The 21,441-nt window shown below is 39.0% G+C and overlaps 1 protein-coding gene across 2 annotated transcripts in view; it reads left to right on the forward strand.

Annotated features, from left to right (window-relative positions):
* Positions 1–17,813: 17,813 nt before the first annotated feature.
* The window catches only part of LOC124167526 (chitin deacetylase 1), a 30,523-nt gene continuing 26,895 nt past the window's right edge, over positions 17,814–21,441 (forward strand). For both annotated transcript variants that reach the window (XM_046545470.1, XM_046545471.1), the window contains exon 1: positions 17,814–17,919. In XM_046545470.1, the coding sequence (XP_046401426.1) occupies positions 17,868–17,919 (52 nt within the window). In that variant the 5' untranslated portion in view covers positions 17,814–17,867. The remainder of the gene's footprint in view (positions 17,920–21,441) is intronic.

Here is a 21,441-nt window from a genome sequence, read left to right on the forward strand (position 1 = left end):
ACTCATTGTATGGTTAGGAGCAACAATTTTGTTTTTATCATAAAATGATTTGAAGGAATTTTAGCATCATAGATATAACGACAGTGAGACAAAAGTTTTCAGCTGAGTCACGCTAAATTTTTGAAATATGGATTTAGAGTGATTTGATGTGGTTATTTCCAACATTTTAAGGGGATAAAATTATATAATCGCATTCATAAAATGCTATCAATGAAAATTGCTTTACATTTTTCTAGTTTAAGAGCCATATGCATTTTACATGTTATTACATTGTTCATATTCCAACTTAACCAGTATTTCAACCTAAAGCTTGGTTTCAATAGGTAAGGGTGGAGCTCTTCCCGGAATAAGCAACAGGGATGTGAATTTTGCGAGCTCGGGGCTAGTCCCTTTCCCAAGGCCAACTCGCACTACGAAGATTTTTTGTGAGTATTAGAAGGCTCCTCCGAGGATTGAACCCGGAACCCTTTCGGTTAGATTCCTAGCGCTTAACCCACGAGACTATGTTACTTCCCAAAATCTTGTAATCTTGCAAAAAATATTGCATAAGTAATAAATCTCTTTATTCGTGCATTTTTATTTTTCAAGGCACTATTCCCCTGGGCGATGAAAAATTCTCATCTTTCTGGTTTTTCGCTGGAAAAGCTCAAAGGAAATCAGGCAAGAGAAAATCTCCAGTAACTATTTACACCAGCGATTCTAACTCGTTGCATTCTGTGGAATACTTATCAAGAAAATAAATCGTATGCCTGTCATCACTCTCCATGTATTTTTTTAAATGTAACCTTTCCTCACGAACAAATTCTATTTTATCAAAATGAACTACTTCCTTAGTCACGCGAATTTATTGAAATGCGTACTTAGAATCACTTTTGGCCCACATTCTACCCACATTGCTTTGAGTACAGTCATCTGATGGCAAATTTTCTTGCACAGAGGACCTCACCCGATGACCAACTGTGGTCGATGGAATACTGTTAATACCAAAGACACTAGGGATTCCATCACAATCGATATGTTTTCCACGGTGGCCTAAAATTTACTATAATCTGCCTCCAAGGTAAGTAGATCATATTTAGTAACATATAAATGCATAATGTGATATTTTTGTTAATATTTTGGAAATTAAAAAATTACCCGAGAAGGACAGTAACTGACGCAATACCAAATTTTGATCTATGACATTGTTTCTTATGGATGAAGGATAACCTGCACTCATTTCCACATGAATTACGGCTCATATTATTTTCTTTCGGACCGAGTACACTTTTTACCTTCCGACCTGTCTCATTATAGCACTCATTGGAGCAAATAATATTTATCTACGCACATTTTATGCATATCAAATTTGATACCTTAAAACGAAGGTTCCTCCTTCGCCTAAGATGTGCTCATCTCCCGAAATTGACGCCTCCTGGAGACTTCAACGCCAGTTGATTCCGGGAAGTAAAGTTTGTCCAAAGATCGCCGCGGTTAGTAGGACGATTCTGAAGGAGAATTAGTGGAAACGCGGAAAACCGGTTGTTCCGAAGAAAGGGGGAGAGGTGGCAGCACTTAAAATTCTATCAGCCCCCTTGCGACATGGCAGAGGATATAAATTTGGCATTAAAGTGACGGAGTAATGCAATCAGGAAAACATTTGAGACGAGATCTCACCATGTAGAAGAATCTCCATCCGCACAGAACAAGGATTCGCAACCACTAGCTACATTATCGCTACACCGGAGATCAATCTTTAGATGAAGAAAGGCTTTATGGCATTCCCACGCCAAAGAGCTCTCAAATTAGATACGAAAGTGAAAAAAAAATCACGTCGATGAAATATTAAGGGAGAGGAACACGAACAGGGATAAAGCAGTGAGTGCCCCGAGGCTCGGAGATGCTGCGGTCGTCTTCCCCTTCGGGTTCGTCCCTCTAAATGTCAAGGCGAGGTCAGGAGGTCACGTGATCCACAGGCCCCCACCCCCGTCCTTTCCCTTTCCTTCTGAGAGACCCCTAGCTCCCCGCATTCGCGCGATTCCCAGCGTCATCCTTCCACGAACGAATTAACACGCCATGTTTTGCCGACGGTCCCATTTTCCTCATTCCTCTCTACTCGCCTTCTCCGAAGTCCCTGAAAAGTCCAATCCGGCTTAGGGCGTCCAATGCATTGGTTCCACGAACGCTTTAGCATGGGCGAGGAAATCAACGAAACTTCAATCGACGGTGTATTCATTTCGCAAAATCAGATTCCTCCAGACTACTCTGACTGTGGCTCAGTCAAACCTTGACACAACAATTACTGCTTCAATTTACACACTTTTATTCGCTAACCTTATCACATTTTTAACCAACCATAGTTTCAGCACATTATTTCCATCCTTGGGCCCTGTACTGATTACAAGTGCGAAATTGTACTAGTTTTATTTATTACGGATATAATCCATTTCCACAGATTTAATGCCGATACTCTTTCATATAAACTAATTTCTGTCAGGAAAAACGCTGTATAGGATATTTTAAAAAAGAACTCCAAAATAGTTTAAATTTAGGAGGCCCTGCAACATTCCTAGAAAATATTATCGTCATTAATAAATAAATATTAGTTGCGCAACGAAGTTACCGCTGTTTATTATTAGTTGGCTCTATCAGTGATTGTAGGTCGATTTCGACGTATCGGAAACGTCATGACAAGTGTCAAAGCTTAGACACTTGGTAAACAAACCGCTTCACGATAATGGTGAGTTTGTGTTGGTGTCAAATCCTTATAGTCGCGTGAAAATGTCCGAGTTATTGCCAAATAACCGTCATTTACGGGAAGAGTTGATTTTCTTCTTTAATTCGAATAAAACGGCGGTTGAAGCGCATCGAGGGCTCCAAAAAGTTTTCGGATATGCTGCTGCCATAAGTCAAAAAACGTGTCGTGATTGGTTCCATCGCTTCAAAGACAGTCATTTCAACGTTGACGACGGTCCGCGTGAAGGAAGACCAAAAACCTTCGAAGACACTGAAATGGAGGCATTGTTTACGAAGATCCATGCCAACTCAAGAAGAGCCTGATTCAGTATTAGGATTTACTCGCATAGCCATTTCCGAGCGGTTGCATGCGATAGGAATTATTCGAAAGTAAGAACTTGGGTTTCTTATGATTTGAAGCCAAGGGATGTTGAGCGACGTTTTGTCACCTATGAAAAATAGCTCCATCGTCAAAAAAAGAAAGGTTTTCTTCATTGCGTCATGACTAGTGATGAAAAATAGATTTATTACAGAAACTTAAAGAGAAGAAAGTCTTCGGTACTGCGTGGTCATAGCTCTATGTCGTCGGCTCGGCTGATATTCACGCTGCGAAGGTTATGCTGTGTGTTTAGTGGGACCAAGTCAGTAATATTTACTATGAACTGTCGAAACCAAACGAAACCATTACTGGGGAACGGTATGGACTCTAATTGATGCGATTGAGCTGAGTACCGTGCGAAAAACGGCCACAATATGAGCTGAGGCACGACAAAGCGACTCTAGAGCATGACAACGCCCGAACCTTTTCCCGTAACGGTATTCAAGCTCTGCCAGGAAGATGGGAAAAAGTTGTAGCTAGCGATAGAAAATACTTTGAATGATTCATTTGTAACAATTATTTTGCAGTAAAGTTGTGATTTCATTAATAAAACAGCGATTGCACCCACATATTAATTGATATCAACAGGAATAGTATTTCTTGCTCTTCGACCTTCGGAAGAATAAGGGTGGTTCAGCAAAAAATTAAAATTATTCACTGAATTTTCTTCACTACGTTTCATCCTACCAGTGTTCAGTAGAAGTTTTGACCTCCTCAAGGATGGATTTCAAACAGACATTTAAGGGCACGCAATGTGGATCAACAACCCGCATTGCCCCGTGGAAGACCACCCAACACTCTCTGTAGCGATGGATTCCGAATGCCTCCGCAGGCCGCACCACCGCTCCTCGTGGAATACCCAAAAACCAAATCGCTTTTCTCCCCTCACCCCTCTTCACCACGAACAAAGGGGTTACGTCACCCGTAGTATTCTCTAAAATATCTCTTCGAAGAAATCCTTTCATTGTTCTTGTGCCATGCCTCCGCATTTCACGAAGTCGTGTGGGAGGCATAATTTCCATCGAAAGACGTCACACAGTCATTCTGGTAGATGTTGGGTTATGAATACCCCATTATTGGTTCCATAACATCGTCACGGAGTGCCGTATCACTTTCATTAAAATGATTAAATATGAAATCATGAAATCGTGCGTAAGAGATTATTTGTATTTTGGTATCAATCGGTGAAAGTATTACCTCAGCAGCGATTACAATAAAGAATGCTAATCAGCATTTATGAATAACATACGCACAACTCGTCTAGCGATTCGCACCCGTACGACATAAACAGAACATAAGCCAAACTCTCAGGCACAATTACATGGTTCTTTATATTAGTGTTAATACCAAAAATAAAGGTTGCCAGCGACTGCTTCGACGCGTACATGGTCAACTTAAACAGATAGAAATTGAGCAATGCATGACAGCACTGGTATTAAGACGGAGAAAATGTAAAATTTAAAGTATTGCATCATAGATAACCCTATCTGCGGAATCTGTGCACATAATATTCCTTATGTTCACTAAGAGACAGAACGAGAAATTGAAATAAAATTGAGGAGGAGAATTTTTAAAATCCCAATTAACGTTCCAACAATGACCTCTATCCATATTATGCAGCATTTTAGGGGTAGGACGTATAGTAAAACGATGGTAGATTCACTCTGTATTTCAAATTTTGAAAGCTGAGGCCTTACTATTTTAAACCTACAGTAAAATTGCAATAATCTCCCATTGGAATGGTCTAAATATAAATAATTAATATAGTCAGTTACCAGAGCTATTAATATATTCAGTTACCAGACCTATTCATAAAAATTAATAGGCCTGGTAACTGACTAATGGACTTAAAGTTTTTCATTATCGTAATTGCTCAATGTTTTTCGATTTTACTTGGACATCAAAATTACCCAAAATCCTAAACATAAAAATCCATCCATACGTCACATATTCAGCAATTTTTCTACGAATGACTGAAATGTTCATAGATCCAAGTGATTTGGGCGTGTCTTCTACGCTTCACTTGCTATGACACGGTAGGCGCGTGATGCAGATCCACTCTTCATGAATAATTCCACACGACTCCTCACGTTGGGCCCACTCCTCCCGCCGCAAAAGATTGTCTCAGTTAACGCACAACCCTACCGCTAGGCTCAGAGTTCAGGTGAACATTTGTGGACCAATCCCACTCATCTTGGCTTGGCAGCAAAAAGAAATCAAAAACAGAGCACTCAAGCTCAGTTCCCAAATCATCACTATAGTATTTAAAGCAATGATGAAACATTTTAAAAGTGGATTTCGCGCAGCGGAAACTCCAATTCTTTTTTTAAACGATACATTAGCAACAGCAAAAAGCCTACCATGTCCGAGCCTATTAACAGTGATTCGATGAAAAATTTGCCACCAGCTCTTCATAAAATTCTTAAACTGGGATAAAATTTCGTTAATTGAGTATTTTTTATTTACAGATACGCAATCTAATAGCTATTATGTGAGCTACCTGTAGGAATGGAAAATACGAAAAAGCTACATGAACGGTATCATTTCAAGAGCATTTTTCAGCTCGAAGAAATTCTTTGACTGACGTGTGCTCCAGCAAACAAAATTCGATGTCATTGGCGCAGCATCTGAGGATGTCCTCACCGATCGTCCTTCCGCCACAAATGAGTATAACACTCGTGGAGTTCCAAGAATGGAGAGTGTCAAAACAAAGATATCATGTCGAATATTCAACCTAGTGCGGGGAAAATAATGCGATATTCACGATCTAACAATCAGCAGAGTCGGCATTAGGCACCGCCGCGTAGCACGGAAGTAATAGCGAAAGGGAAGCAAGGCTGCTTCACCGTGGCGAGTCACAATTGCTCCAGTTCTACACTGCCCTATCCAATGCTCTCACTACGCAGGGTGAACGGTCAGTTTGAGAGCGGGATCGATTCAGGCTTTTATAGCCGCCACGGAGCCATCGGAGGCTGCACAACGACCGCGCCATCTACGAGGAAAAAAGCGGCGAGGAGGGAGGTGGAGATCTCGGTGGTAGGCACAGAGTACACAGGCTGGGCAACCGCAGCGTGCAATGGCGAGGGAAGGCATCCAGTACTGCCAACAGCGAATTCCGAATCTCGGAATCCACCACCTTTCGTGAGCCTTCGAAAGGGAGAAAGTCTCGCGGATGTGAAACTGTGCCAATATGCTCATGTAAATGCGAAAGCATCTCTGAGAGCGATCACGACGAAATTGGACGAGCAAATACGAACGATTGCACTGAAAGACGACGATCTTGCATGTTTCAAGTACGCCCACCGACACATTTTGAACCCTAAAGCTTCCATTTTTCACTTTCCTGATATGCCTTTTCCGTTGGAGCGTTTATTTCTTGTTCGCATCCGTCTTACACAAGCCAAAATTCTTACAAATGATTTACTAAAAAGACTGAGTGCCAATCACACCTACAGCTATTCACCGATGGACGTGATGATATTTATTTTCCACACCAATAGCCACCGAGAAACATTTGTCTGAAAACCATGATTTACTTTTGTATGCCTTTAGTTCTTTCTAAAACATGCATCCGCACTACAAGTGAAGTATGGCATTAGATTCTAATAAATTTCCCACTACAGGGATATATCTCAAAATTAATCCCATCTTCGACAGGATCATTTTAGTTCAAAAGCAACATGTACATCATTAGGTTTAAAAAAAACTGGAATTTCACCACAAAGTACCACCGCATTTTTTTTATATTTAAAAATACATAATTTTTTGAAAGCCTACTGCAGCGAGTTGATGTTTCCACCGTCTCATTTCTCATATTTTAATTTGGGAAATGAGACGGAGACTGCATAAATTTCAATGAAGTTTCCATTTCAAGAGTGAGAGAAATAAATCATCAAAAATTAATTGATTTCCCGAATTTAAGAGCTCCAAATTCTCGCAATCGCTCTGATCCCTTTTGAAATCACCATTTTGAAGTGTACTGATACGGCGGAAAAGACGTTAAGTAAAAGTTTTACCTGCCAAATATTAAACTTTGTAAGGAGAAGAGCGTATTAATTTCACTATAACCTTAGGCGTGCCAAAGCGCAATAGAAATTGAAATTGCTTTTTATTTTATAAATAATTACATGTTTTCATAAAACTCGTCCCTTTTTCGCGTTATAAATAAATTATTTAATTGAAAGCAGGTGTAGATTCATTATAAAATGTTCTCATTTTCAATATTACCAATCCGCTGAAAATCGATATCATGAGCACAGGCATGACTGTGATATAATTGCCCAAAACTCTCGTAGTAGATGCTCCAACGAGATACACCATTTTACAATCAGTTGAATTATAAATGTCGTTTAAAATCAACAAATCTCGAACCAATTTTGTTGCCTTGGCTATTTATCGGAAGGTCACTTTCAACCGCAGGAAAACCTTCTTCAGTTGTGTTCAAGACCCACAGTCTGGCAACTTCCTTACGAAGATAATTAACGCAAAACTGAACCGAGGCATAAATCCAAATTAAGAGATTTTTAATGGATTTTTTATTTAACGTTTGAATTTTTCCGCATTCTGGGACTTTGTCCTCTTTGGCCTTGGCTCCGCACTTTGTAAAGTAATTACAGGCGTCATGCTTAGTAGCTGGGTGACTTAATTTCATACTATTGCGAAATATTTATGCACGTGGAAATCTGCAATTTCATCTCGCTATCTCCATTGCATAAGGAACAACAGCAGCTAGAATCATCAACTGAATCGGTGTTTTACAAGATTGGAAGCTTCAAATATTTGAGATATCTGGGATCGCACGAGACTGCCGAAAGAAAAGGCGTGAGAGTACGTAGGCATTTGGCCTTGACTTAAGGCTTTTTCCTCGGCTAAAAATATGCGCTTTTCCTGGCTTTGTGAATCATTTTGAACCCACGCAAGATGAAACATACCAACTTTTTTACAATCCAATAACTGCAAACTATATTTCGCTGACATATAACCTTATCCTCCCATTACCTGTAGGATCACGTTCTGACCAATACAATGGATGCCACCCAAAGAGAAAATAATTTATAATTGATTTAATTTAAATGCTTCCCGCAAAATTCGTTCAGAAAAAAAACTATTTTTACCGTCCAATCTTTACATATAAATTAAATTATTAGAGATTTTAACGGCCGAAAGCAAAAACAAAAGAATTTCACTCTCGTCTCTGAGATGAACTTAAATTTATCTCCCTAAACTAATTTTGAATGAAAATCAAAATATGTACAATTCAAATAATTAATTTTAATGAGTTACACTGCAAAATGATTACATATACCATCGCAATCATCATCAATTTGCCAGAAAAACTCAATACCTTGAAGATAGTCATAGGTGGTGCTTAAATTGCTTTTATTTCCTAATTCAAATTCAAATCTAATTCCTGAAAATAATAAAAGATATGCTCACCACTCACTTATTAGTTGAATACAACCACTAAACGAGAATTCAAATTTTATTTAATACGTTATTTAATGTTAAGAGTTTTCATTTTGATTAACTCTTTCATTATTGCGATCATATTGCATCTCCTATTTTTGAATTAGAATAATTTTCTTTCGGAGATAAAAATATTAACAAATAAATATATAAGTGAGTTATCAAAATTATTTTTGCGTCATTATTATCATCAAATTAACTTAAAATAATGGCATAATAAATTAAGGTCATTGCTAAAATTCACACGAAGATCATTAACGCTACTTGGTTATCATCAGTAGCCTAAAATTGACAGTCGGTTTTTTATAGTAACGTCCTATACCGACATATGCCTCTTTTCCTACAGTGCGTTTCGTTTAAACTTCGAAGAAAAAATATGCTAACATAAGAATTACTTGTATACAACCATTTTTAAGCCAGTTGCACGTATTTAATTACGTAACATGGTACAACATGAAGAGATTTTGAAATAAGCATGATACCTTGGAATAGATATTCAAATCAACAGTCAAATCATCGAATTATCGAAGACCAGATAGAAAATAATGGTCCGCAAAATACTTATCTTCGATCACTATGAAAATAATCAAGGATTTCACAGAGAACATATGAGCTGACTCTAAAGAAGTGAAATAAGTGACTCATATAAATTAACGGCTGACAACGGCGAGGAGTAGCTTCGCATTCACTTTTCGTATGCGATTACAAATGATGCAAGAAAAAGACACCTCCTCCTATGCCTATATTATGCGCCAATCAAAATCGATGCCTTCAACGATTTTTTTTGCCACCCCATTTTGCTACGTATCACCCGATGTATGGAAGAGATACTATGGGGGGAAAATCCCGCCGCTATCTTTCTTCTAGAAAATTGATTTCCTTTCCCTCTTGCTAAAGAGTCGCGGTTGTAATTTCGTCTTTCTTGGTACCGCAGTAATCCATATGACTTAATTAATCGCCTGATTAAAACACTCACTTCGGTCACTATAAATCCATACGAAGTATAAGCACTTGTTAATTAAATTACCTCTATTAAATTAGTATCGTTGGAAACATATGGATTACAAAGACACCGTTGCCTATTGAACTCATAATGATAGCCTACATACTTATCAAAACAAGGCATAGATTCGCAAAATCTTCATGGTTATGAATTTAATCGGAATCTTTTTCTATTTTGCATGATCTTTATCAGAGGTACTAACCTCTAATAGTAGTCGCCTGTTATGAAGCGTTTTTGAGTGTCTTTGGGGTGATTCATAAGGATAACGTAATCAGCAAAGTCTTTATTCTCACAGCACTTAACTAATTGCTTCTGTAGTTTCCGTGCCATTTCCACTTCTTTCCAACCCACACATTCACTCTTCAATTCTCTGCCTTCCATCCACTTTCCCATTCAAATTTTTGGAATTTTTCTGGATAAGAAAACCAGTGAAGCAATTTAGTATAGCATATTTTTTAAAGCGCGCAACCTGTAGTTCCTCAGTTTTCCACGTTCATTCCACATGCCTTTCCTCAACTTAATGCGTGTGATGTTTGCGAAAGGCACTGAACTATTTCCTGCTGGAGAGTTCATTCAACTGAATCAAGGTTTTGTGAAGAAACGCAAGCTGAGCGGATTTTCCATTCATCTTGCAGCCAGTTGAACTTGAGACGAATTCCACCCACATTGCTGGAGGTTTTTCCATGTTAGAAAGGGAAGGTCCCAAAGCATACGGTGGCGTAAATCCGCTTTAGTGGATGAGAGAGAAAACAGCCCGAGGCATTCGCTACTTCCACGCCAGAGTTACCCGTCATCCCCCGCAGTATTGCGCACGAATTGGGTAGGTTGCCGGCCTCGATTAATTAGAGGGTACAAGTCCTCGTACGTAAGCGTAGAGTTAGCGGGTATCTATACTGCCTAATTTCCACAATCTATGGCGCAATCTTAAATGATATCATAATATATAAATGGGTAGACATTAATCATTATAAAATTCATAATTTTGATAAACATAATCCTATTGAAGAAACATCTCCTTGTAAATAACAGCATTAGTAGCGAGACTAGGCATTGATTTCTAGAAATTTTCAATGGAGTGTGCTAAAATATGGATGTGAGACATGGGCACTAAAGAGGATTGAAATTAACAAACTGGATGCTGCAAAAAAGTGGTCCAGAAGAAGAGTGACAAGGTCTACCTGAATAAGCAGAAAATTAATGAGCAAGTATAACACAAAATGGTATCTACGGAGAAAAAAAATCAAAATAAGAAGAGCAAAGTTTATCAAACATCTTCTCAGGCACGAAAACTACATATAATATATTTTAGAAGCAAAAATCCTTAGCAGAAGAGAGGACGACCAAGAAGTTCATGCGCAAGTATTGGCTATGGAAATGGGATGTACCTCTTACAATAACTTGAAGACAAAGGCTGAAGACTAAGGCTGAGAAGGCAAAAGGAAGAAGAATTTGTAGGAAGACATGGCTACAGCAACCTTAAGAAGAATACGTGGGTAGAAAGGTCACATTACTTCTAGATTCGACAGCGTAAATAAGGTTTTCATAAATAACAAAGTTAGACACTTAATATTCATGATGTTCTACTGTCTCCTTGGACGATTATGCGAAATTACCACATCTAATATCATACATAAGTATATGATCTATACATTGCAGCTGGCAACTTTTGCATTTTACCTTTCAAAGTCATTTTCTATGTCCCTGAAGTTCCAAGCTGTGTGAACGAAGTAATCCCTACAGTTCGGACTCAACTGTTTGCAAGTTTTTCTCATCGTGTCATTTCTTTTTCTCTTTGCTTGTCTGCGCAATCTTCACTTGAAATCCTGTCTTGACAAACTTCATTGCATCACATTGAAATGATAAAGACTATCTTTTTCTTCCTCCCCTAATAGTTCCAATAATAAAAACTCCATCTTCAAGTTAGGTCTTGCAATATCATTAAGCTACACTATATTTGTCCCAAATTTCTAGCAGTTTTTAGGCCATTGTTGTGCCTTTCCTAATTAATTCCTACCTTAAAAGACCTTAAATCACATAAGTGTTTAAGTGAGCCGGTCTCTGACTGAAGTTAATTAATCCAACATTTCAAAATTCATAGGAATTTAACTTTTTTGTTTCAGCGAGCAAAAATAGGTATAAGGTTCCTAATCTATAAGTTACGTTGAGTAATTCAATGTATCTGCAAATTCACAAAAGCCAATGCAAGAAATTAAAAGTACACTCCCAATTATGCACCAAAATTATCATTCGATCCATGCATTTAGCTAGCCAACTCCCTAAAAAAATTCATTCAACATATTAGATTCAATAACACCATTTGATTTTTTCATATAGAAGATAAAATTCAACAATGGAGCAGATTTGGATAAGCTAATTTCGAAATTGCATGAATTAAAATTCCCATTGGAAAAATCACTTACATTCGGGTCTTAAAATCAGAAATGATACATTTTTTCATACATTTTTTCAGAAATCATACATTTTTTCAAATGATTCATTTTTACATAGTAAAATATATATAATTCCAGGGAAAAAAGTGTTATAAAATTTTCTAAGCTTACCAAAAATTAAAATCCAAAATGGGCAAAAGCAGATATTTTAATGCATGGAAATCAGAACGAAGATGTTTATACTTGCCTAAGAGGCGTTAAAAAGCTATGTGGCTCCAAGAATCTCTCGATTAATTGCAAAATGTTTAGTGAATGCGGTTACAAATGGAATTTTTATCTTTTGATATTGAATTTTCGCATTCAAAAATGAATAAATTAACAGAATATGTAGCTTGTCACTCCATTGTAAAGGTTTTAATGAAAACTAATCCCGTTTATCTCAATGATAGGGGAGAAAGCCCTAGATTTGATGGCCCCATACACTGTTAATTTTCTGCCATTACTGGTAACTTGAATTCATCTACTCAATACAACATAGGGCTCCAAGTCAGATGTGGCGGAATTTTCCATCATGTGCCCTTCGAAGAACTGAAAATTTCCTGTTTTTTTTTGTTCAAGTGTTAAAAAGTGGAAAAATGCAATTCATTCAACGGAATGTGATTTACCACACATATTTTCTCGGTAAAAGGTATACTTATAAAAGCTAAAATAAGATATGAGGTATTCTTATTTTCATACAGTGCATTCTTAACTACTCCAGCTAATTAACGAAGTTGATTTGAATATCTATATACCAAATGGAAGAAATTTTACAGATAATTGAGGCACTAAAAGTAATCAGACCTTGAGTATCCGGTAACTCTGACCACAAGACGGACACATTTATCAAAAACTTGAACGATTGTAAACTACAATGGCGTTGCACCAAGAGCCAAGATATCAGCATCGTGCCACGTGAAGCAAAAAAAATGACTTTATCCAAAAAATATATAATCATGAGAAAAACAGATTCTTTAGCGTACTGATTAAAAAAGGGCGTACCGATTGATGTGAAAATAGACGCTAAGTGACGGCAGGCTAAATAGTAATAAAGACAAGAAAGTTGATCTGTAGAAAACAAGGGATCAAGTTGCACCCAGCGAGGTCTATTTGTCCTTAAATAAATGTATTCCAACTTGTTTTTTAGAAAGTTTTAATTTGAGCTAAACAAGGGCGAGAAAAATAATTATTGGCGCCATCTAACGCAGATATATCCGACTAATGCTCGAATAAAACATCCGGGGCACTTTGAGTGAGGTTTCAGATATCCGCATACTGAGCCAAAAAGAGATGCGAGCTGGATTCCACATAACTAATGCCAACGTCCTTCCCTTGCCTATCTAATGTGCGACCCCACCTTCCCTCTTCTTGCGAATGCTGCCTAAACTCAACCTCAGTGTCCGGCCGCTCTCTTGCCCGTCTATGAAGTGTGAATGGCGCAGTAGGGCCGACGTTAGGACTCGAGAAAACACGCCAAACTTGGAAGGAGTTGTCCGCAAGATGTGGAGTGCAACGAATAAATAAAGTCTGGTTTCAATCTGTTGACCCAACTGAGCAACGATCCTAATAAATAACAACTTTTGGGTGTAAGGTACTAATTTCAAAATATTCTTCTTATTTAATATCTTCTTAGAGATTTCTTAATGGATGAGATGAATTACGCTTTGATTTATCTTCCTACAGATTTTCGTCTTTAACATTCAAAATCCACGACAAAATGGTTGTACATAGAAGGAATTATATTCCCCCCAGCTAAAAATTTGAAACAAAAATTTTATAGTTCAATTTTACGGACTTTTTAGGTGCAGTTTTTGAAGCTTTTTTGTTAATTTCTTTGGTTACCAGAAGAATACCAGAAGAAAAATTTTAAAATGTTGAAGTCGTTGAATTTTTTTTCAATGCCGATTCCCCAAATATTTACCAATAATACTAATTGGATACCACCCCAGGGTATTACTTAATTTCTTCCAACAGAATATTTGCAAAGATTACCTCACACTGGTCAACAATCCTAGGATTGGTTTGACGCAGTAATCCACTCAGTTCTCCTATCAGCTAATCTTTTCACACCTACGTATTTCTTCTCTTTCACATCTTTCTTTACTTGTTCCATATATTTTGTCCGAGGTCTTCCTTTTCCATTCTTGCCTTCCACTTGCCCTTCGATGATTGTCTTCATCAGGCCATCATGTCTCAAGATGTGGCCTACAAGGTTGTTTCGTCTTCTTATTAAGGTTTTCATGAGGCTTCTCTTCTCTCCTACCTTTTTTAGGACTTCCTCGTTACTAACTCGGTCGATCCATTTGATTTTCATCATTCTTCTGTAGCACCACATTTCAAAGGCCTCTATCCTTGCTTTCTCCGCTGCGGTCATTGTCCATGCCTCACTTCCGTATAGGAGCATACTCCAGATGTAGGTTCTTATAAATTGTTTCTTTACTTCCATATTTATGTTTCCCGCTGTAAGTAGGTCTCTCTTTTGGTGGAATGCTCTCTTCACCTGGGCTATTCGGCTGATAATTTCTTTCTTGCTTCTCCCGTCACTAGTTATCTTGCTTCCCAAATAACAGAATTCATCCACCTCTAACAGTTTTTGCCTCCCTATTTTAATGTTGGTCTTGACTTCTTCTCTCCTGCTGCATACTAAGATCGTGGTTTTCTTCGTGCTTATTTTCAGTTGATATCTACTCATTACCCTACCCATATTAACCAGAATATTTTTCAAATCCTTCTTTGTTTCTGCTATAACGGCTATGTCATCGGCAAATCTTAGCATGCTAATTTTTTCTCCATGGATATTCACTCCCAATTCCTTTTCTTTGATTTCATTAATGGCTTTTTCAATATAAACGTTGAAAATTACGGGTGACAATGTACAGCCTTGTCGCACTCCTTTCTTAATTCTTGCTTCTTCACAGCTGGGCCCTGATTTTATCACGGCTACTTGGTTTTTGTATAAATTGTGGATGATTCTTCTGTCATTATAAAGGACCCCAAATTCCTTTAGGATTCCAAGCATTGTGCTCCAATCCACGTTGTCAAATGCTTTCTCTAAGTCCACAAACGCAACGAATGTTGGCTTGTTCTTTTCCATTCTCTTCCCTATGAGCAGTCTTAGGGCCAATATTGCTTCCCTTGTGCCTTTGTTTTTTCTGAATCCAAATTGGTCCTCATCCAAGTACTCTTCTGCTTTTCGTTCTATTCTTCTATAGATCATCCTTGTCAGTATCTTTGACGCATGTGTAGTAAGGCTTATGGTCCTAAAATCTTCGCACTTCTCCGCTCTTTTCTTCTTAGGAATGGGGATTATAATGTTCCTCTCGAAATCCTTTGGTATCTCACCTGTCGTATACATTTCACTGATGATTTTGTATAGCTGGATCAACGTCTTCTCTCCTGAATTTTTAATTAGTTCTGCAGGAATGTCATCAATGCCAGACGCTTTATTTATCCTGAGGTCTCTTACAGCCGCATCAAATTCCGATCTTAAAATTGGGGCTCCCATGTCATCGGCATCCACTTCATAGATTACCAACTTGTACTATTTACTGCCAATGTGGCATCCTCTGTTTTTCTAATTCATTCCATTTTAGAACTAAAGACAAGAAATATTAAATATAGCTCTTGTATATAACCGTAAATCAGATTAAATCTCAATGTCAACCAGCCAGTTGCGAAGTCAAGGGGTTCCAGCCTCCCCAAAACGTTTGCAAGACACAAAAGGTGCACTTGGGAGCAGTCCCCACTAAAGGATCCCCCTGATTCCCTCTTCAAACCGACCCTCGAAACATTTATCCTTCAATGTCCTTGAATGTCAACTATAAAAGCATTTTTTTACTGAATCCGTAAAAATGTACGAAGCGGAAAACTGGACCCAAAGGCAGGAGGATGAGGACGGACGAAATGTTTTTGGTGGAGAAGGAAGGAGACGGAGTGAAGAGGGAATTGATCGGGCGAGTGCAATCAATGGGAGATGAGGTGAGGAAATACTTGGGTAGACACGAAGGCGAAGGACCGGGAGAATACAATTAGAGGAGAAGGGATGCTGAAACCCAAGTTAGGTAGAAGGATTATGTGCAAGCGAGGAAGGGGAAGGAACGGATAGAATGACATGATATAGACATTATGATGATTAAAAGAAGGAAATTCAGAGCGGGTACTGGTCCGGCCAAGATAATTAGAACAATGTAAGCTTGCCTTCACCGATCGATTGTCTGTGTTTATAATATGGGAAATGAGAATGATTTTTTTACTACACCATGTGTCAGAAGAACTATTTCCTTAGCATTATTACTAACAAAACGAGGTAAAAACATATGATTGTCCTTATCTTTCGTGAACATTATCAAACATTCCCGACCTTCTCCGTTCTACCGAGTGCCGTTCAAAGACATTCGTGCTGCGTTGAAGAAAAAAGAAAAACATTCTCAAAATTCTAAACGTTCAGCGGATGAGGTCTGACCCTGCGTGAAAGAAAAGTTAGCAGTCTTAGGCAGTCATCTTTAAATCTCCATTGGAAGCAGAGTAGACCCTGTTCAACTTTTGTATAAACTTCAAATACAAAAACAACATCTTGTAAAATAATTGAAAGGTCAAGCAATCTAATTTGAGATACAGGCAAAAATTTATAACGGTAAACTTTATTTGCCCTGGGAATTTCAAGGAAATAGTATTTAAGGGACAGAATAAGTTTTTTAGAGTAATTTGAAAATCAGCAAAAAGTACTGTGTCGAGCAGGTGGTGTACGTCCTCTTAATTTCTCCATCAGCTTAGCGCGTAGTCTTTGAGTTTTCAAAGGCATCAACCCCAAATCGTGTCAACTGTGTGCAATATCTCTGTTCACTCAGCTGAGAATGGAAGCGATGGAAGCAAACCACGTGGTCAGGGAGGAGAGATGTTGAGGGGTTGCTTTGGAAGGATTTCGTGCAGGCGAGAACAGTAGGGAAGGCTTTTTGGATGTAATGAAGCTTCCTTAGTGGTGGACTCATGCCGAGCTCACGAGGAATGACATCGTTGAAGGAGACAATTTTTTTCTATTCGTGGATGCTCAGTTTTTCGTTGTCTGGCTTTCGTTTAGCCTGCCGTTTGATTAATAGCACTGAATGAGTAAATTAAAAAAGTAATTAAGCTTCAGTTTTAAGATGCTGACGAGAAGTTACTGCGTAGTTTCAATGCCTTGCCTTCGATTCAAAATCTTTCATCGTTTTCTAATTCCTGAAAGGTGTCTCAGATATGACCTTAAACGATTGGGATTGAAACATATCCACGAAGATGGAAAACGGGGATATTCTATTTTTATTAACGGTTCGAAACCTCCTTCAAGTTCCTCTTTACTTTCGAATCAGAACGGTCTTCCCTGCAATCGGAGAATCACGGTTCCTCCACTGCTAGACGAGGGATCATTTTCTTCCAACCCTTTTTCCACTCCGTATTTTGTTTTCTATTGAGCCAGAAAGTTATGAGGTCGTCTTGTGAACTTCTTTTTCCGGATCAATGAAAGTTTGCCTGAGAGAAGCAACAATTTGGGGCAGCGTCTTGCACTCTGGGCGATTGCGAGCAACTGCATCAGCCGGCGGCTGCCGAGTGCATCCGCGGGCATCGCTGCGGGCGGCCCATGGAGCTCAGCGAGGAGAGGGCTGTTCAAAGGCAGCAGCCGGAAGGGAGGCTGCTGAAGGAGAAGGGGTTGGGTGGGTGGTTGTGCAGAGGGGGGAGGGGTGGGCGGGGAAGGAAGAACAAGTGAGGAGAGGGAGGCGCAGCCGAGAGCCGCGGCGTCCCACCACCAGAGGGTACCATTCTCGCCGGTCTGCGCAGGCGCGCTAAGACCCCGTATAAATAAAAAGGTGAAAGCAGCACCGATTCATTTGTTAGGAACAGGATGGCCAAGTACGTGGTGACGAGTTTGCTTGCCCTCCTCCTTCTCGGCATCGGTAAGTACTAAGTGAATTGTTACACGGTGATATACATGCATGTACCTGAAAACTATTTAATCAGCATTTTTATATATAGATATATACGAAATGTCACTATTTGCATCATTACACCAATATAAATTTAAGGTGTGTTTACTATGTGCATCTGTGTGAGTTTTTGTTTGTCAAAAATTTGTTTATGCATCACTAAAAGCCATACTAACAGTGATACTTGATGGATGAGAAAACGCATTTGCTCGTCCATAAGGATTTTACTGTCTCAAAACATGAGTGAAATCCGAAGACAGTTTTTTTCCAGAAAATTTTAACGAGAAATTTCAAATTTGTGAAAATTAAATCAATATAGGTCGGTGCAACATATTTATCTGTGATTAAAGGCTAACTATGAATGAAGTTCCTTTGATAATTAAAATATTAAGTTATTTCAATATCCGAAAATAGTATTTATTCCGATGCCTGTCCGCAATGAAGTTTAATTCAGCCGAGCGTACCCTACAAATTACCTATCACCTTCATTACATTTTAGCCAATCCAATTTCAAACTCAAAGTCATATTTTAAGCGATGTTTTATCCAAAAAAGGAGTGATTCTCTTACGGAGGTCATTCGGAGTCTCGTTTGTCATAGCGCGCGCCTTTCCGAAGAGCGAAGGACAGCTGAGCACATTGAAAGCCGCATTTAAATGGAATCTGGCGCTGAATTTCCTCCCTGGAGAGGTCGAGTGGTCAACGAACCGTGTACGTGAGATATCCGTTGCATTGTGGGCAGGGTGTGCTCATATCCTTTAGGAAGATAGTGTTGCCTCTCAATCTGGAGGTCGCTTCCTCGTCCAGGAAGGATTAGATGCTTATCCCAAAAAAGTCACGGACGCCGCCGCGCCTGAGTTGGAATGGACAGTGAGGAGGCGGAGGGGCAACCCTGGTTCAGGGGTGAGAAAGAAACCTAACTACGTGTCAACACCTCTCCCATTCACACCATGTGCTAGAGCCTCCGAATTAACGTGTGTGTGACGTCTCAGTTTGAATGAATCTTAATAATTAAATTGAAACTAGATACATTTTTAGTAGATTGAGACTAGAGAGTAGATTATACTAGATTAAGTTCGAAATCTCGACTCAAATACAAATTTATTTTAGAAATCAGGCACCAATACGTGGAAGTTTATTCATCATCATCCCTGTTCAACAATCCCAAGGTTGAGTTGACGCAGCAACTCAATTCTACCATCAATATAGGTAATTTTTTGACGCCAACATTATTAATCTACTTTACACCCTTCTTTACCTGTTCCATATATTTTATTCGAGGTCTTCCATTATTGTCCTTGCCATACGCTAATCCTTCTGTTGTCTTCATAAGACCAACACTTCAAAATTAGTCAGTTCATTGTCGAAAGTATAAAAGCTTTTCGTTCTTTCGTTTCGTATGGGGATAAAATTCTGGGGTCAAACCAGAGAAGGATACCTGCGGATATGCTCCTCACGAATTCTTGCGCTGCCGCCGTACGATGGGGAAGTTCGGCGAAAAGAAGCGACTAGTAGGTAGCCCTCTTCATTTAGAACCGCAGGCGAGGTGTTATGTAAGTTTTCATTTGGTGCTCGACAGCAGAAAGGAAAATCGAGGTAAATGGATAGACTCCGACGCCGTTCTTGCTCGAAGGCCGCCTTGAGTAAAATCGAAAGTGCAATAGCGGTATACACAACGGTCGGTTCGCCATCTCTGATCGCTTCTCGGAACTTCGAGAATTTCACTCGGGATCGTGATGTGCTGCAGGTGTCCCCGTTCGGCAAATGCTCGACATTTGCCCCTCCAGGCACTGACGTGAACGGTGTCAGCTCAGGAGAAACTTTATGCGTAGGATGCATCGCTAAGGAAAAAAGATTTCTCCTTTGAGACTCCTTATTTAAATCGTGAATTGCGAATATCAAATGGTTACGTGTGGGAATCGCAGCACTCCGTTACATTAAACCACCGTAACACTTATTAATCTTTTCAATCTTACTACCAATAAATCAAAGCCTTCGCGTGATAATTGCTAATATGAATGAAGGATAAAATGCTTGATTCTCAAGGTCTTCTTTAGTTTATCTTTTTTGTTAACATCTCAGTCATTGTAACTCAACCAGAGATACTATAAAAGGCACGAGAAAACGGAAAAGGTATTACTGAGGGAAGAAAATTATATCCACCGCTTTTTACAGAGCGCATAACAATGGCTAGTTTTCTCATTCCAGAAGAACTCCGTGGTTATGGAGAAAGGAAATGTCTGTAAAACACGCCTCGGCGGCTATAAAATATAAAAGGCCAGCAACATAATAGCTCCCTATATTCTTAAAGCTACAAAACAAGACACGCGTACTTTTCTTGAAGCGCAAATCACTAAGGAATCTTTTACTCGGCGGAGCGAAAGTTGAGTAGTCACTAGATGACGAGGGAAAAAATATCTAATCGGACAGAGCCGAAATTAGAACATTCAAGTTTCCCCTAATGACCGCACCAACAGTAAAAGTAAAGAAAGACTAGTTCCGCGTGTTTTCAATAGAAACGAATGCAAGCAACTAAGGAATGTAGGGGGTGTTTTAACGGGTGCAATTGTGGTAGAGAATCGAAAGGCAATCAAGGCCCAGGCGGAATGAGCGCGGGGAAAACGAGAGACGGCGGGGGGGGGGGCGGGAAGGGGCGGAATCAAGTCCAGCCACATAACCTCTTTTCGATGAGAGCCAACAAAAAAGTAAACCGTTAACACTTTCTTTCGACCAACTGGAAGAGGAATATCTCTTCTGTCCCTTTTTTACCCGTCCCTCAAGGCAACAAGAGGAGGGGGAGAAATTAATTTTTTTTCTCGTAGGCAGATTAGACTCATTTAAGCACGGTATACCCCCCGAGACGAGTTTCGATTCGGTAGCAGGCTAGGGGAAATCGATTGGAATACTTGATTCGCAGGATTTGTATATATTTGGCTCTAATGACCCGCAAGCATCCACCTCATAATAATACATTCATTTTTTATACAATAAATGTCATCTGGCATTTATCATATAGTTGGATTTGCTATAGCTTTATATAGAACTCTCATTCAAGCAAATAATTCAATAATTAGTGGAAACATATGTTTGCGGTAGCAGTAATGACCAACATAATAGATTTTTGTAAGCAACTCTTACTTCTTTTCAAAAGAAACCTTGGCATGCCTTTTATTAGGAATGCGTTCGTGCATTTATTTTTGTATTTTTTCAGTTTTGGTTGATACAACCCTAGAACATTTATTCGTTCAATTTGCAGAAAAATTATCACCTAATCTTAAAATACAGATGAAACTAATTCCGTAACTTTTAATATACTATAATGGGATTACGTGTCATAGAGTGTGTATTCTATATTTCTTGTTAAGCGCAAGTGAAAGAGAGAGAGGATGACGAATGGGAGAGAGTGGAAGGGGGAGACACTGAGACACGTGGAGATAACCTTGAGTCGACCACTATGATCTCAGCCACACATCTACCTCTCACGAACTAACTCT

Source organism: Ischnura elegans, chromosome 11 (genome assembly GCF_921293095.1).
Source record: "Ischnura elegans chromosome 11, ioIscEleg1.1, whole genome shotgun sequence".
NCBI classification, from domain to species: domain Eukaryota; kingdom Metazoa; phylum Arthropoda; class Insecta; order Odonata; family Coenagrionidae; genus Ischnura; species Ischnura elegans.